We start from the raw sequence: 19,004 nt of genomic DNA, 5'->3' as shown, positions 1-19,004 counted from the left end.
TTTTTGTATCTCAAATTGATAAACTTCTCTGATAACCCTTCGTGTTTTCAGAGTAGTTCGATACCCATTCAAAACCTATACTATAAGTATACCAGATGTTTTTATTATCGTAGACTACGGGCAAGCAACATTCCTAGTAATGTGCTCTAGATTGGATTATTCAGCTGTAGCACAAACAGCACGAGAAAGTGCAGATCACATCACTTGGTTTATCTTCAACAGTAACAGACTTCGACTTTCAGTTGCACTCCGCTCAGTTGCCTCCTTAAAAAGTGAACTCAAATTGTGCCAAAGATAATACGGAGGAGCGCTATGCATCCCATAGAAAGTGTCTGGCACGCGAATCTTTTACTGCTTTTAAGTTTATTTCTAAACTAGGGTTGCGCAAATTACCAATTTATTCAATAAATCCCATTAGAAATCGTTATATATAAAGACGTGTTGTAAGAGTTAAAGGTTTCGATTCTTTCTCGACTAGCACAATATTCAGCAGAGCCGGATTTAAGGGGGGGCCCAGGGGGCCCGGGCCCCGGGCCCCCACATTTTTGGGGCCCCCACAAAACGAGAAAAAGTTCTTTTCTCTATCAAAAACGAGATTCAATCAAAAGTTCAATTTACAGTAAGAAAATTTGAACAGACCATTTCAATCTGAAACTTTCCTTTAGTGTTATTTTTTCGCGAGCGCCAATATCACAACTACATCCATAAGAGTTAACCTTCGATTCTCTTGGAATGACACACATTAACACACCATTTGAATCGAACCAGCGCGCATGGGAGATCAAGCAGGAAAAAAAATAATCCACAAGTTTTTTTAATGCATTGCTGTTGATTCCGAAAATAAGTTTACCTGTCCGAATCAGGGATACTAGATTTGCGTTGCAAAATGCAGATTTTCAGAGTCCGTGTGCAGATTTTATTGACCTGCAGAAGTGTGTAGTTTTTTCTAGTTTCTGTAGATTATTGCCAGCGTAGCCTTATGTTTGCGCAGTCTTTCTCAAATTGTGTGCAAATTTTTGCTTGCGGATCGCATTTTTTTCAAATTGCGGTAGGTTTTAATTTTTCAGATATCAAGAAAAAAATTCCGGATTTCAAGAAGTTGCATACATTTATTTATTTGAGCCTAATGATCTCGAACGCAACTGGAGAAAGGTCTTTATCGAAGATGAAACTGATTGAAAATAGGTTGCGTACGACTATGAAGAGTGAAAGGCTGTCAAACTTAGCATTGTTAGGTTGAGAGTACAATATTCTGAAGGAGCTGAATGTTGATTATTCAATCAATAAGTTCTCTGCAAAAAAAAACTCGTAAGAAAAAATTCTAGCAAATTTTTGGTAACTTTTCAATAACAAATAAATGTTTTTAACTCGTACGATAAAAAAACGGGTTTGTTTTATTCTGGGGCCCCCACTGTAAACTGGGCCCCGGGCCCCCACAATCGTAAATCCGGCTCTGATATTCAGCATCACCATAATGCAATCTCGTTCGTTCGTGGTCCTACCAATCCGAGCGGGAAGCAATGACGTGATTGCCATTAATGCTAAAAAACAATTTCGGCTGAGTGGTGATTGTAATAACGCAATTTCGATGCTGTACCACCGCGGCCAATCAACTTGTCTTCCTTCCAGCAGGGCGATAGCGTGTCTCAAAGTAGAAAACTCCCGTAAAAACATTATAGCTGTCAAGTCGAGGAGGTGCAATATTGATAAGACGACACCTTAGTTGAACCGAACTGACTAACCTTTCTAGGTAACCTTCTCTTGACGCCTACCGGGCGCGCAAATAATTCTTACTATTTATTGCGAGTGCAAAGTTGCTTTCTGCCTTCATTTGCGATGGTTTGTTATTAATACATTCCGACATCTGTTCCTCTTTCGTGCGTGCTGTGCAGCATACCGGAGAAGGGAGAAGGAAAATTGTAGCCATGCGTAAATTTCACAATTCTGCAAGCCTACTAAGGAATGTCGGAATGCCGGTACCAATCTGTGTGCGACCGACGACAGACTCTCAATCGAGAACATGATCGGTGATTTTTTTTGCCTTTCGCTGACATAATATTGTGCCATACCGTCGTAAGGCCGGACGGATAACATATAGGCGATTGGATTTATATGGATTGATGCTGTAGCAGCATACCGTCTATTCGGTTGCACCACTGCATACTGGTAGCTGCATTCTATTCGTATTGTTGCGTTAGTATGCTTGCTAGTATGAGAAAGTATGTTGAAATATCTATTATATCGTGTTTGTCATTCTGCCTTGATTTTAAACAGATCGTTGTTTTTGGCTGAAATATTTTATATTGAAACAATCAAAGAAATCCTAATAATAGAAAACAATGTATAAAACGTGAATGTGTGTTATTATATTATAAAAAAAATTATTTAAAAATGAACTGAAGTATAAACAAAACAACATAAGAATATCTTAAAAGTAAAGATATAATAAAAACTATTACAATAATAAGTAATAAGCGAAGATAAGCATTAAAAGATTTCAAGGCAATGGTAACATAACTAAGGACGATTTTAAACTACATGAATTAAAGGCATCATTATTACTATGGGTTATGTTAAAACAGGCGGTCATGTACAGGACAGATAACATGGTTTCAATCGTTCAAAATCGTCAGAACTCTGTCCACGTGGAATGTGGATAGCCCTCAATGTAAGTTTCTGCTCACAGAGGAAAAGTCATAGAACAAAAAACGCGCAAGGATAGAGTTTCATCAGCCATAAAAGGGGACCAAAGATGCTTCAGTTGGCTCACTGACGAATTGTTTTGGTGATGGACCCTAGATGGCAACGACTGGCAGGGCACTTCGTATTTTACTTGTTCCACGAGAGAAGTGAGCTACGAGGTGACGTTCATTTCACACACCAAGTTCCTCAAGAAGGTGCTGCTGTGGCTGGCAATCAGTCAGAAAGGGATGTCAAACCGCTTTTCTATTGCTCCGAACCGGCCGTGAACAGGAAATTTATAATACGAAGCGCTTGCCGAAAATTGCGTCTTTCATCAAAAAAATATCATAAGGGCGAAGGCTCACTACTCGGAGTGGTCATTAGAGCGGCTGAATATCGATGTGCTATCCAAGTCGACGAAACCCGAAGGAACTCAAAAACATGTCTATTTAGTTAACTGCCGGAAGGCCGCTCGCAAGGGCAAAGAAATTTTTTAGCAAGTAAGCTAATATTATTTCCTTTCATGGGAAATTTATCAAACTCAATAATCTGTCTTAGTTTTTTTACCATCATCTATTTTTATTAACAGAAGTTATGTATAGAAGTAAACAAATACGAATGTCACACCATTGTGCAAGCGAATCAGAGGGAACCAATCATTGTAGGAAGTTTTGTATAACATTTGAATTTAAATTTTGCTCAATATTCCGAATTTATATTTTATTCTGTTGGAGATTTTTATTTCGGCTGAAGCAAACCAAGCAAACCAAGGAATATCAAGAAATTTTTGAAACACTCAAAAGTATCGAAAGAATTTTTTCCTGAAACTTGCTTTTTGTGATGAGAATGTTAGTTACGTATTCGTCCATATGCGAACTACTGTACTATTCAAAATTGCCAAGGCTTGTTGAAAAGTAGTTTTCTATCAATCAGAGCTCAGCGTAATGCTAATTTACCAGGAATACACCCTTTGGGCCATATAAGAGCCTTCTTCTTGATCTCCTAGCTGGTCTCGAGCTTCGAAGCTAGTCTACAACAAGCCAGTTATCGTAGGTTCGACTCCTGGCTCGTGAGAAGACAGTTATTGTTAGTAGGATCGTAGCGCTAACCCCGCAATTGTCCTTTACTGTACACTAAACAGTTCAAATAACTCAAACTTCGCAGCCGAGTGAAGTAAACAAAACAGCCCGAGCCACCTCGGTTCTAATTCTGGATAAGAAAAAGAAGAAAAGGAACCTGCTTTTGCTCAAACAAATCATTTTACCAGCGGATAGTGAGACGGACGGTCATATTGTAGCAGCAGACTTCCTGTTCCTGTCCTTGAGAGTCTTGTCTGCTTACGGCTCACACAAATCATCTTACTAGCGGGTAGTGCGACGGATGGTCACATGATAGCAGAATTTCTTATCAACGTATCCGATTTTAGATGACACAACAAACTCATCAACTGCTTCAATTGAAAGAAAGTGATCGTCCCCAAAAGGACGGTTGGGTTAATTTTGAACAAAGCTGGGCATCAATCGAATAATGCCTTTTTTCCTGTTTTCTGCGAAGGCAGAACAGCTTGGATATTCGAAAGAATATCTCCCTCGGCAATTAGTGACGCCTGATAAATGCTCGTTAAGCTTCTCGTCATTGCGAATTGCCACTTGCAGGACGATTTTCGTTCTTTTATCTCTAGCAGCGTTCCCCGCTAATTCCAATACACTGCAGCCGCCAGATCGAAAGGTGCTCTTTTACCAACTCGCATAATTTACGGATGCCGTGATGTAGGACAGGACAGGCTGTGTATCTTTTTCTACGTTAACCATCCCGTGGTAGGAACGTAATCAGGAGAAACACGAAGAATGAATGAGAACGTGAACCGATTTTAAAATATGCACTCGAATCGCGCGAAATGAATAATGATGTGATTGTTTTAAATGTCCACGGAAAGAGCTAACGCGACAAGTGGGCGGGGCCACGCACACAGTATTATTAAAGAAAGTAAAAAAAGGTTGATTTGCGCTGATCGTTGTATTTTTAGGTATATAGACAAATAAAAAAATCGTTTGATAAATAAGTTTAAAGAAATGTCATTGGCGTTTCACAATATAAAGACATTATAAACACAGTACAAAGATAAAGACGAGGAAATGGTGGAGAAATTGAAATGTTTTCGACCGTCACTTTCGCTGTCTGCGGTAAAAAAATAAATACTAAGAAGAGGAGCGAGATTTCAAAAATATAAACATAAAATCGTCGCCTGCTGCACTGCGACAAGTCTGCTTGCTACTGGTCGATCCGGTTTTCAGGAAATCACTCTTTACTGCAGCAAAAGGGTCGGATGAACATCAGCAAAAGGATCGGATAAAAAATGACGACTAAATTGTTACATGCTAGCTTTTATATGTGACTAATGACAGCTGTACTACCGGCGGGCGTGTCGTTGTGCTTGTGAGCTAACAAAGCACCAACAACAACAAAGTCAAATGGTTCGTATACTTTTGTGTTGGCTGTGCTGGGGAAGTGCTTGGATTGCATCATTGCGGACACGCGATTGGTTGAACTATATTCAAATTTTTCTCTACCATGGAAAAATGTTTCAAAATTTGTTTCCATAAACTAGAGAAATTTGTTCTCTATCCAACGAGATACCAATGACTAAAATCCGTTCAGTGGTAATGAAGTTATAGCATTCAAAATCTTTCATCTGTGTTCGATATTTCGGAATGGCACCCTTTCCTGTGATTTCACTCACACTCTCATCAAACTAATATTGAGTGCCACCTGTGTCATTTCTCAGTGACAGCCATGTCTGTTATATAAATGATATGCCTTCATTTATAACGAATTTATTTGATCTAAGCCAATCCTTTGTTAGAAGTCGATGAAGTAGGTGGGCATCTACGTTCTGAACCGCATAAACATCGCTGAAGTAACACATTACACAGCTTGTGCGAAATCACAGTAATGCTGCCAGTCAGCATTATCACTGTCAACTGATTGGAGCTGAAAGTAATTTTCACTATCAGCTCGTTCGTAATGGCACTGAAATTCATGGTTTCCAGGTTCAATGGTCGATTGAAATGTTTTATTTTGTGAAATTGCATTACTGGTTTTGCCGTAGCATAGCATTGTAGCTTGCGATCTAACTGTTAAAATTTGTTAAATAGTTTTACGTCAGTCGTGGATTTGAACACAACGTTTCTGCCAATTCTTGATATTTTAAGGCATGAAGAAAAAACGGAGGAAAATATCTTGTGAAATGGAGAACTGTTTCTAAATTCAAAAACCGAAGACAGAGGGATAAAGAGAATTCTCGCCAAACATGTGAAAAGGGCCCACGTGCCATATGTAAACAAGCCAAATTTTCTCGTTAGTTTGACTTTTGCTATTTGAAAACCGTGTTAACCTCTGCATCTCCACAAAGGCCACAGGAAGGAAGTTTTTGTTAGCAGAGAAGGGTAAGTTAAATCAGGTTTCACTTTAATAAGTGATGCGACCATCCATATGATTCATACTCAATTCTGTTGAGCTATTTTCGTTTGTTTCTCCGTTCAGTCGGTTGATTAGAAATGCATACCTATCCTAATTATACAGTCAGGTTTTTTACGCGGATTTTTTGAATTAACGCAGCTTTATTTTGTACGCGGATTTTCGGACAATGCGAGCTGGGTACCAAAAACCTCTAAGTGTTTATTAAGTAAAAGACTTAAAAACGTAAAAAAAAACGCGAAAGATCCGCAATGGTCGTGAAGAGGACAATTTTAAAAAATATTTGTGAAGTGTCTCAGGTTTTTCTTAAAACCTTCCTTGGTGGTTCACTTACGCGGTTTTTTTAATTGACGCGGTTTCTACGTTTTGGTACTGGTATAAATTTACATGGTACTGGTATAAACTTACATACAGTATTGATGCTGTAGGGGTGTGTGATTTATTTTACAAAATTGTTCAGTTTCCTGATTTGAGACCAATTTAAACCAAATGACGGTATGTTTTTGGAGTAACGCCCAGTAAGTAGTATATTTCAGTAAACTGCAAAATACTATACTACACGAAGTAGATATGAGTTATACCGAAATACCATAGGATAGCTGTTGGGGCCTGTCACAGGTTTTTGGTTTTTTTTTTGTGTGGACACATCACTGCGACCAGAGCTTAGATCTATTGTGATATTGCCCAGGTGTTTTCTGTACTCCGCACTTCATATTATTAGCAGTAACACTATTGAAGTAAGTGATACGCTTATCATTCATATCAGTGCTTGTGTGTAATTACCTTTCCGTTTCAAGCTTACTGCTCTACTATACTGAGGCCTCTGTCCATCCTAACAATATCGCCTAGTTACAATTCCCTGGAGAGAACTTTCATATGTTACTCACACCAGTTTTATTATAATAGGGACTTATTTTGTTATTTTGTCTGTAGAATCCAGATTGAAGGAAGGGTACGTGGTGGGGAGCTTGAGAATAAACCCATGCTTAAAGTTCTTTGACAACCAAATGGCCTGATTCTACTAAGATTCGAACCCACGACCACCTGCTTACCAAAGCGGGCTCTATAACCTTGTGGCTTAAGGTTTTACTTGAGAGAATTGCAAGCTATCATATTTTTAGAGCGGGGGCCTAGTGTGGTTGGTAACGTCTCCGCCAACCACGCTCGACGCCTGGGTTCGAATCCCACCGCCGACATAGGTGTCGATGGTTGTGAGGTGGCGTGATCCACTCACAACCAACCCAACTGGTCTAGATTCAATCCTAGCCGACACCGGGAGATTTTCTGAGGCGAAAAATCTCTGGGATCACGCCTTCCATCGCATGAGTTAGTAAAGCCGTTGGCGCCGGTCCGTTAATAAACGGGTCGTGAGTTAGGGTCCTGGGTGTGGAGTCGCCTCCCTGGGTGTCGGTGATTGGCCACAACAGTGGCGGAACTAGACCGACGGAAAATAAGCGAGAATAAAAAAAAAATATCATATTTTTACTCAACCATTCCAAGAACATTAAATCTGTTGTCTGATCTGGGCCATATCAGAAATTTAATTCTATAATTTAGGCCAGGCACATGTGTACGTGGTTTGTATTCGTGAAAAATGATTGTAGTACTTTTTCTTAAAAAAATAAGTGGCAAATTTCGAGTTAAGTTGAAAAATTGCTTGAAAAAATTCCAATTTTTTTGCTTGAAAAAATTCCAATTTTGTTTTTAACGTATTACTTTACAAAACTGACGAGAATTAACGAATATCACTAACATCGAAATAAATATTTACGAGTGGACCGATTATAAACCAGTTGTTACATCCAATCTAATCTAATCAAATAAAAGCATGAAAAAATCTGAAATACAACATGTTTGCGGAATAAAAGACTGCAATTGTTTCTACGAAAAACCGATAACAGGCCTGTTTTCCTATTCTAATTCAATTGGATTACCTATCTCTTCACGAATGCACTGCTTAATGTCTCATTATACTTATTTTTTGTTAGGCCCTTTCAATGGTTTGCACTCGGGTGCCTATCAGGAGGCTAACTAAAATATTGTAAAACAAAAATAAGTTAAAATCAACGCATTTTGATGTCTGATAACAATCATTTTTAAAACTACAAACACTTGTACTCAAATGTACTAAAAGCTATATCCCATAAAGAAAAAATGTACAGGTGTGAATGGGATTGCTGCTTGAACACTCTGTAATTATTGCTTATTGTGATCTCGCATCTGGTAACAGGGTGGCGAAATCCTGAAAACCTGGAAAATCAGGGAATTCTATTTTCGATCAGTGAAATCAGGGAATTTTGAGGGAAAACTGAAAAACAATCAGAGAAATCCTGCAACTTTCGGCTTACATTTTGGCGAAGCGGTTGACACTGAGTGTTCTCCTGAGATCAGTTCCCGGATATTTCTAAACTAAAAATATATACATGAATGAAAAACAAGAATAAAATCTTCGAAAACATCAAATAACAGGAATAATATTATTACAGCGCTTTAAAATATTTGACATTCCAAAACAAACGGGTTAGATACCGTCGAGGCAGCAGAGAATTTACATAACTATTTCAGTGCGAAAAACGACGCAGATTTGGGACATTTGAATTTGCAATTAAAATTAAACAACAACTGGAACTGGTTCAACGAGTATTAGTTAACAATCACCGATTCGAATTCTGCTGCTTTCAACCGAAATAATGTCGCCGAGCAGCGGCGGTGCGGCGGCATCATTAAAGGCCTCATCAACGCTCATGTATTCCAATCGTCTCAGACGCTAAGAGCTTGACGAGAAAACGGCTTTTAAATGCGTGAGTTTTCTTCTTTTTTACCATCAAACGTACGGAACATACGCGATTGAAGAAATAAACTTCGCATTAATTCGTGTTGTTCTAGCTAAACGCCTACCTCAGCTGAGAGCAGACAATTCGACAAAAATATGGCTCTTTCTACAACCCAGTAGGAAACATGAAACCTTCCTTGAAAGGCTTGAGCTCAATCGGGATTTTTCCTGGTTGTGTCGTTGTTACCCACGCATATCAAGAGTGTTGTGAATAAAGTCGTTATCGCGCCAAATAAGAGTGCGAATGCAATGCAACTAATTAATTGTCATTTGCATTGTCGACGGTTGACAGGTCGAGACGCAAATGATGTTGTTTTAATTGTTGTTTAATTTTTTTTTTGTTCGTTGGTTTATAATTGCTTGATAATGGGATTGTTTGAATGGATCATGATCATGATAAGAGGGAAGTAAAACATCGCGTTTTCGAAATCCCACACCAAGATATCGATCGTCGATAATCGGTCAAAACATACTTCATTCTGAAGAATGCACATTTCGCACCATTTCTTTACATAATTGACCACTTACTAGAGAAAAAAACTGTGAGACTTTGACCACCGCAAATTGCTATGTGCATCCAATGCAGTAGCTTTGAAACGAGCGATCAGCAGCAGCAATTAGCTACGATTTGCATAAGTGTAAAGTTATGTTTTCCTAAACGCGAATTGCACAATCAAAAGTGGCTGCCAATAGCTTTCCATTTGCGATCCATCCAACTTATGGCTAAGTGTTCGACGAGTTTTCCTCACGCAAAACCACTCGCCCCGACAGTAGAAATGGGAGGGAAATTGAGAATTTCCGCCCGACCAGAGCCCAATTTGCATACTGCTTCTTTTCCTCTGCCAAGTTAGAAGGAGGTAGAAAAAAAAAAAAACACAAACAGTGTGTCATTTCGTATGCAGATCCAATTGGGTAACAACGGCGATGATTATCAGCTGTTCGGTTGGTCGAACCGGTTTCGTTACATTATCACGAGAACGAACGAAAAAACATTAGAGAGAAAGATGTCGACACTCGTTCGTTGAGTGGGTACATTCTCGAAGATCGATCATCCAATTTGCGCGCGTTCCATTCATTCGTGTTCATTCTGCCTTGATGAGGTCATCGGGCGATTTGCAAACGAGAATTGAGCGGAACATGTTGTTGTTTTTTTTTGCTCGATGTTATCAAGCTATGCAAGCTAACCTAACTAGTTTAGTTTTTTTCCCTTCTAGTACGGAATTGTTGGTGTTTATTTATGCAAACGTTAAATAGTTGTACGACAAAAAAAACGGTTTTTTGTTATTGAAACTGTGTTTTACTAATAAATTTTTTTTCTCTTTCCATTTTCAGGTAAGGTTCTATACAATTCGAAACAAATCAAATGTTGAAAACATGACCAAACTAGGTTGAATTGACGACTATGGGACGACGAAATGGTAACTTCTATACAGTGTTTCGTTCGTTGTGAAGAATAGACAACGGGAGCCAGAAAATTCAATAAAATGCTGCTCAAGTTTTCACGATCCCACTGACAGTGGAAATCATTCTCGGTTTGGGTTCAACAGTGTGTTCGCCCCATTGATTTCCTTTTATAGTTGTGCACCCCCAGATTGCTGTGCACCGGTCACATATTACTCGAACTCGTTCACGAAGTTGAGTTGGCATATTGCAATCCTGTAGGTAATCTCAGTTCATAATTGATGAACGCTGGGGGATTTGGGAATTTCTACCAAGAAGTTTTATTTCGACTAGGCAAGTGCAATAAATTATTTATTTCAAATTTATAGCAGTAGTTGGCCTTTTGTAAGCTCAAAATAATACCTTACTCTATACCCATATGATTATCGCTTGGCTTATTGTAAAAGGAAGCTTCAATATTTAATTTTCAGACAAGTTTAGTTTTGTTTTTCTTTCTCGATCTTTGACAGTCCATCCGCAAGAGCCAGGAAGTAAAGTCGCCTATGAAGCTCAAACGATTTCCCCCTTCGCTGACAGATCTCAAAGCGAAGACATAGTTCATCATATATCTATCATACAGACCAAGATAGAAGAACTTAATTCAGTCATCAACCTGCATAATGAGATCATTGTGTTCAGTCCGGTCTGTCCCAGAAGATTTAATTCAAATGTAGTAAAAAATGTTTACTTACCATGCTGGCAGCAGCAGAAGGAGGAGGTGCTATTAAAACAAGTTTCTATGTCAGTTTGTTGATAACGTTCTGCACTGTCTGACTGAATCTTTTTTCTTTATTGCTCCCATCTAGAGATAGGATTGGAGGAATGAATCAGTACTGAGTAATTGTTGCATTTTTGAAACTGCAGTTAAAATACGTAACATGTACGCGGTAGAATTGTGTGGCTGTCCAACCGTTTTTCAACTGTTGTTGAAATTACTCTTATTGAGTTGAAACACAAAGCAATTCATTTTTTTTTCGAACATTCTGTCTTCAAATCATTATCTAAAATATTTTATGCCATTATTTTTTTCAAGACTAGTGAATGAGAAAAATCACAAAACAAAAAACTTTTTGAGGAAAAAGTTTAGTTTTAAAAAAAAATTCGTAATCATATTTTCAGAGCCAAAATACTCTGTTTAACCGGTATAGTCAAAAAGAAAATTGAACCAAAATTTTTTTGAATCATTTTTTTTGTATTGTATATTTTCAATATTTTTGATCATCATTAACTTTTCTACACACGCCCTTCGAAAAATTCAGTCGTGACTAAAAATACATACGTTGTAAAATTTCAGAGCAAAAATGACAATTAAAAAGAAATATTAAAATTGCCACATTTTCTGCTTGGAAGTAATTCCAATCTCTTTTCTTTTCAAATACACTTAAACGAACAAGTCTCGTCAACCGATCTCGGATTAGTTTTTCCCCAAAAATTCTCCGACGGATCAGTCAATTTTTTGAGTCAATTAATCCCACGCGGTCCGGTGAGTATTTCGAAGTAACTTTAAAAATCAATCGAAAATGACACATCAAACATCATCATCGCATCAGTAAATTACTAATTCGCACCATTTCTCTCTTTGCTGGATGCCGCCAAGACTTATTACCGCCCATACCTATTTCAAATATAAATCGTTCGCGCTCCACTTTCCTCGTGCGCGTTAATTTCAAAACAAGCCAACATTTGCACTGTATATTTTATTCATCAAATTGGTCACACTGGCTTACAGCTAGCTATTTTCTCACGACACGCTGGTCTACCACGCCGATCACCTTCTCCAGTTTGTCGTTGGTTTCCTCCAGCTTCTCGTAGAGAATCGAATTTTGGAACTTTAATAGTTGCACTTTCCGGTCCAGGGTATCCACCAGATTGAAATCAATGTTGCCACCGTTGCAGCAAATATCGGCCACCTTGTGTTCGCAGTAGTGGTCCCGTTCCTTCACCTTGATAGTCACCTTGCTGCTGATGGCTTCCAGTGTCTGGCAACTCCAACGATTTCCCACGGGCACAAAGACGAGCTCTTTGGTGAAACTTTCCGGGAAGTTCATTATCGACACCAGACTGTTTTCGAAAACGTTCAGATACCGCAGGGCTGGCAGCTTCCAGTAGAGCATGTCCAGTTCCTTCAATCCGCAACCTATTAGTTCTAATTTTTCTAGGTACGGTAAAGAAACTGGTTCCAGGGTGCTTATTTGTAGTCGATTGCCGCTAAGGACCAATTTTTTCAGATGATTGAGCCCATTGAAATGGCTCATCTCCAGAAATGCAATTTGGTTTGATTGAAGATTTAGTGTCTCCAGAGTTCGCAATCGGCGAAGATGCGCGGGCAGCTTTTGAAGTTTGTTTTCCGCTAATGAAAGATCTTTGAGATTGGGCAGATTTAAAACTTCCGGTATGATTAGCTGCTCGAGCATGTCGTAGCTTAAGTCCAGTGCCTTTAGATTGACTAGACCGTTCAGCTGTCTCATGTTGAACCTGACCAAATCGTTGTGTCTTATCGATAGTTCTTCGAGGCTCAACAGGCGGATGAAGTTGTTCGGGAAGGTTTTCCTGTAGATCCCTTCGAGGCTGAAATTCAGCAGCTCGTAATTGCTGTCTTTGTCGATAATCACCTCGAAAATGTTACTATTTTTTATCTCCATGCTGCTGAGCGATGGTTTCATGAACAATTTTGTCATTGAGCAGGATTCTACCGTCAGATGCTGTACACTTTTCATCTTAAACAGCAAGGTAGGTGACAGATAGGACACATTAAAGTTGCGTAAGTAGATTTTCGGTTGCTCGGGAAAATTAATATCCTCGGACGATTCCTCCAGGTCGATATTTTCGATCAGGCACCATGATTCGGGTTCATGCTGCCAGAAAGCTTCTGGTTTATCGGTGCAGGCGAGGTTTCTCGCTACCAGTTCCTGTGGGGCGATGCTAAACAGGACTCTGCAAAGGTTGATAGGAAATGTTATTTTAACAGAAAATTTGAGGGTTGGATTTTTCTTACGTTACGAGCAACATATGTCCCACGAAGTATCTGGACATTTCGTATCGGATGAACGCTTGCGACTGATTGTGCGATCATATCGACCCAGCGCGGTGGACGCGCTCGTTGCGTTTATTGGCATTTATTAGGCATGAGATTGGTTCTTTTGTGCTTTAAGCAGGCTTAAACGGTATAATTTATGCCCGGATTGTAAGCAAGCTGCGCGAAGATGGGTTGATTTTTAAGACCTTCACATAATTCTGCTGGTTTGTTGCTTTGCTGATATTGACACAGATTATCCCGGTTATTTGGTTACCTGGTAGTTATTGTTTGTTGTTTTCGTAAACAGTTTAAGTTTTTGGTTTACCTTGTTCCATAGCAAAAAAAGGTAGTCGAAATTTTTCCACACCGATACTTGTTTCGTTTTTCAATGTGTTTATTTTATTAGAAAAACCTGCTGACTTGTAACTGTCCTTAAGCATCTGTTCGAGATCTGAACAACAGGAGGTGTGAAGTCCTGTGCGATGTTCAGTTGAAGGAACTAACGCTTAAGCTCGTTGATTATTATTTTGCCTCGATTGGGATCCTCCAGCTTCACTTCTTCTTGGTGTTAGGAGCTCTAGCTCCCGTTACTCAAGCTCAGTGCTAATAATAGGCTGATGAAGAGCGGTGTTGTGCGCTCTTACCAGTAATGGTTGTTGTTTTGATGTGCCTTGAAAAATCTCATTCCGCTGGAAAACGGATCTCTTTCAACAAAGCATTCCCCGAACTGGTGGGATAAGCCATCGAATCTGGTGTGGAAACAGACTACCCTCCTGACATTGTCGGAACTGTTGTTTTATACTTCAGGTGTTTCGTTTTGGTTCTAGCGATGCATACTTTTAGTTAAGCTTCAGCTGCGGTGTCCGCTTTTCGACAGGTAGAACCGGTTTGAAAATAAACTTACAGCCACCAGGTAAGGTATGTGAAAATCCAATAAGAATCTATTCTTGGTCAATTTCAACTTCAGCTGGTATTATGAAGGAAATCATTATTTACATTATAGGTGTAAAATTCGTATTTTTTACCGGAGCAGGGTAAATAAAGAGGGCACAATTCAAAGCAATACAAAATTACTGCGACACTTTATAATTAGTAAATCGGCTATAATCATCGAAATAAAGCCAAATTTGACAGTAGTTCAGTATATGTGTTTTCTTCTTTTTAGGTGCGTTGCACAGTGCATTGAATGTATTAAAATGCGGGCCAAAAGTCAAAGTAATGAAAACGGCCGTTTCTACACTTCTATCTAATTGCAAAAGTGTTGAATTATGCGATGGTATTATGGTTCATTTCTGTCTACTTCATTCTATTTCTGTTGTGAAATATTTTTACAAGATCAATGATATAAGAAATTTTTAAAATCTTCGCACAAAACGCGCCTTATTCTCATTTCTAGAAAAAATGGCAAAGCATGTTTAGGAAAAAAAAACGTCGTGGTGGCGAGAAGTCGTTCGACATGATCGTTCAAGAATGTATTTAGACAGCGAGCCTTGCTACTAGACGCAGAAGAAGACGATTGTCGATTGATTGAACAAATTCGGCAATACTGATTCGAGAAAATCTTACGTAAGATTGAAAATTTAAAATATAAACAAAACTTTAACTTTATTATTTCTCGTTCTTAAACAGTTAAACCTTGGAAAATTCACCTTAGCTTAATGATTATGTACTCTACTTCGTTTACTTAAAATAATTAAAACTGGAATTTACTGTGACATGATATTAGTTGAAAAGAGGGTTTTAATTTAAGAAAAAATAAATGCTTTTTCTAATATTAATCGATAGCCGACCTATTTTTCCTTAGATTTCTACGATTTTCTTTGATTTTTTGAATTGAAAAAATTGTATTTTTTCAAAGTTTTACTAACTGGCTAGTAGTGCACAAAGTGACATTTCGGCTGCTAGCCTGCTAGACAGGGATGCCAGATGTAAAGACATGTTTTAATTTCGAAGACATTAGAGCTCGTATGAAGAAGTGGAAACCTAATAGTCGGTTGATTAACCGCTCCCGATTTAATGCGTTGACTGGGATTTTTGCCAATTTCCCATGGTGACCATGTTTACAGATTTCATTTTTTCGTGGAGTGTAGACATTTGAAAAATGAACAGGTATCCCTGTGTCATGATTTCTTGACGGCAGGGTTGTCTTAAAAAATCGCTTACGGTTGTTGAATTTTAAAATCATTTTTCCAATAGTTGTACTGTTTAAACTAAAAAATAAGTCAGCGAGATTCTCTATCATATAATAAAATAATATACATACCCTAGTAAAACACCCTTCTGATTACTTTTTTTTTGCCTTTCTCCTAGAAAGGTATAGCAATCACTAGCAAAACCGAAAGTATAAAAGTGCTCCAAAGGGCCGAATGGCATATATCACTCGACTCAGCTCGACGAGCTGAGCATTTTCTGTATGTGTGTGTGCGTATGTGTGTGTGTGTGTGTGTGTGTGTGTGTGTGTGTGTGTGTGTGTGTGTGTGTGTGTGTGTGTGTGTGTGTGTGTATGTGCAAATTTTTATTCTCACTCACTTTTCTCAGAGATGGCTGGACCGATTTCCATAAAATTAATTGCAAATGAAAGGTCTTGTTGCCCCATAAGACCCTGTTGAATTTCGTTGTAATCGGATTTTTAGTAAAGAGGTTATGTTTAAAAATGTGAAAATCATGAAACATCAATATCTCAGAAACTCACAACCGATTTGAACAAAATTGGTCTCAAAAGAACGGGCTATCTAGAAAACCCTTAAGTTTTGAATTTCATAAAGATTGAACTTGTGGTTCAAAAGTTATGAAAAGAAACGTGTTCTGAAGACTGTTTAATCTCACTCATGTTTCTCAGAGATGGCTGTACCGATTTTCATAAAATCAGTGTCAAATGGAAGGTCTAATTACCCCATAAGACCCTATTGATTTGTTTTGCAGTCGGACTATTACTTTGCCTGTTATGTTTAAAAATGTGAAATCCAGCTATGCAAAGGAACATATTCCGAAGACTACTTGGACTCACTCACTTTTCTCAGAGATGGCCGACCCGATTTCCACAAAATTATTGTCAAATGAATGGTCTAGCTGCCTCAGAAGCCCATTTTGAATTTTACTGTAATCGAACTGTAACTTCATTTGTAATGTGCAGACTTGTGAAAATCACGAAACTTCATTATCTCAGAAACTACACAACCGATTTGATTATTATTATCAGATGAGCGGGCTAGTTAAGAGTTAACTGATGAATTATGATTGAACACGTGGTTTCAAAGTTTGGCTGCCCTACACGTTCCCATTTCATTTGATTATAATCGAACTTAAGCAACCGTTGTGTATTAAATTGTTAATAAAACAACGAAAGTCTATTATCTCAAAGATTACATGACTTATTTGAACATAACTAGTGTCATACGAACGAGTCATCTCTCAAACTTACAAATAACAAACTTCATAACAATTTGATATGTGGCTCAAAAGTTATGGAAAGAAGAGAAATTCAAAGACTATTTAAAACTATACCTGCTTTGATCGATATATGTGGTCTCAACATAATTTAAATGTGGTGTGGTACTATTTGAACGTTCCAAGTTCATTGATTCCTTGCAGTTTGTTTGAAGTCTGCAAATGCACGACGAATCGGCCAAAGGATATGATCAAAGTCAAATAACAAATCGTTTGAAATGATTGGTTTTATCGAAATGATAACATCCTCGTCTTTTGGCTTCTGTACATCGCCTTAATTCTGAATATATTCATATTGGGTGGTACTCTGTCATTATCAGCAGACTTTCTGGCATCAATCTGACACCGGAAATACCCATATTGGGAGGTATTTTCGGTTGTTTTTTCAGAAACTAAAAGTGGTCGTCTTCAAATTCAAAATAGTGTCCAGGGTCAATGTTTGGTTTCTATGCATCATCACGTTTACGGAAATATCCATATTGAGTATTATTCGGTCATTTCCGACTGTTGCCTATAAGTTGCCATTTAGCAATTTAAAATAGTGCCTGAGATCAATTGTTAGCCCCTTGCATCATTCTGGTTCCAGAGATACTCATATTGGATAGTATTGGTTTATTTTAGGCTGTTTTTCACAAACCGGTAGTCGTCATCTTGGATTTCAAAATGGTATTTAGGATACTGGTTAAAGAAAAACTCATATTGGGTGATATTTGGTCACTTTGGACTGTTTTTCAGAAGCCGAAAGTCGTCATTTTGGACTTTAAAATTGCCTGTGAAATCAATTTCTGTCATCTGGGCGTAATTCTGATTCCGAAAACATTCATATTGAATGGTATTTGGTCATTTCCGGCTGTTTGCCAGACACCGGAAGTCACCATCCTAAAGTTCAAGATTGTGTCTGTGCATCTTCGGGTTCCAGAAATACTAATATTTAAAGGGAATCGTCCATTTCAGGCTGTTTTCCAGAAACCGGAAGTTGCCATCTTACAATTCAAAATGTTGTCTGAAGTCGATTTGTGGCTCCAGTGCATCATTACGGTTCCGGAAATACCCAAATTGGGTGGTGGCGAGCAAACGAAATCGCTTGATATTACAAACCGCAATAAGATACGGGAAAAAACCGTTGCGTGTGTGAGTGCACCATCGGGGTTTATTCGCTGGAAACAAATATCGAATGCGAATTGTGGAATAATTCGTCTAAAGAATATTAGAGAATAAGACAACTGAACAGAAAGGCGTGGCCTATAACGTAGCACCCTTCGGCTTTAAAAGAGTGTTTCTGGGAAAACTAGCTACATTCATTAGTCGGAAGGTGAAGTGGATGGACAGTCTACACAACATTGACTGACAGTAGCGGCAGCAGTAGCAGCTGCAGCGGGTTGCGCTAGTAGCTGGGTTTCCGAATTTGCATTCGGATTGAACATACTACTTGAACGGTTGGTCACATGTCTCTGTAGCAGTTCGTTACCTCTTAACGTGTGTGGTCAGAGTGCCGTTATTCCCCCATCAGCATATCCGATTTGGAAAAGCAAAATGCCTTTTTCAAGGCAAATAAACAAGTAATTTAAGGGTAATATTTTTATAAAACACAAGCCAGCATTCTGTGCTGGATCTAAACAATCAAACTTTGTTGCGGTCTTCTATTTTCTTAAATGTGAAAACAGCTTCCAAAGTGCTTGTTGTCAGAGTGCCTTAATCATCACTATCAGAACAGCACGGTTGCGATCAGCAATCGATTTGGAACAGCAAAATGCCTTTTTCAAGGCAAATAAACAAGTAATTGAAGGTTAATAACTTTCTGGCATCAACACAAGCAGACATTCTGTGCGGGATCCTAGCAATCGAATTCTGTTGCAGTTGTCTAATTTTTACTCTATTTAGTTAGTTCCTCCACTGTTGTGGCAGCACAAAGGCATTACCAATTTTGAACAACAAACTGCCCTGCTCTGTTTGAACGCCTTAACAAAGGTGATTAATTCGACTTTACAGGAATAAATTGAAGTCAATTCAATCAATCAGCATGAACAGAATTTCGTCGTCTCCCAGCTGCCAAGTTGCAACACGATGCAACACGCAACAGCGAGCAAACGAAATCGCTTGATGGTTACA

The 19,004-nt window shown here is 38.5% G+C and overlaps 2 protein-coding genes across 4 annotated transcripts in view; one reads left to right on the top strand and one right to left on the bottom strand.

Annotated features, from left to right (window-relative positions):
* Positions 1 to 19,004, top strand: part of LOC129732314 (uncharacterized) — a 214,329-nt gene that overhangs the window by 101,376 nt on the left and 93,949 nt on the right. The window lies entirely within an intron of this gene.
* Positions 12,115 to 13,552, bottom strand: LOC129732316 (osteomodulin-like). The gene is made up of 2 exons (XM_055693119.1): positions 13,428 to 13,552; positions 12,115 to 13,366 (listed from the first exon to the last, which is right to left on the bottom strand). Exons 1-2 carry the CDS (start codon positions 13,463 to 13,465, stop codon positions 12,166 to 12,168), a joined length of 1,239 nt encoding a protein of 412 aa, XP_055549094.1. The 5' UTR covers positions 13,466 to 13,552; the 3' UTR covers positions 12,115 to 12,165.

Source organism: Wyeomyia smithii, chromosome 3, assembly GCF_029784165.1.
Source record: "Wyeomyia smithii strain HCP4-BCI-WySm-NY-G18 chromosome 3, ASM2978416v1, whole genome shotgun sequence".
NCBI lineage: Eukaryota > Metazoa > Arthropoda > Insecta > Diptera > Culicidae > Wyeomyia > Wyeomyia smithii.
The sequence above is the reverse complement of the archived record's forward strand: the minus strand, read 5'-3'. Positions and strand labels throughout refer to the sequence as shown.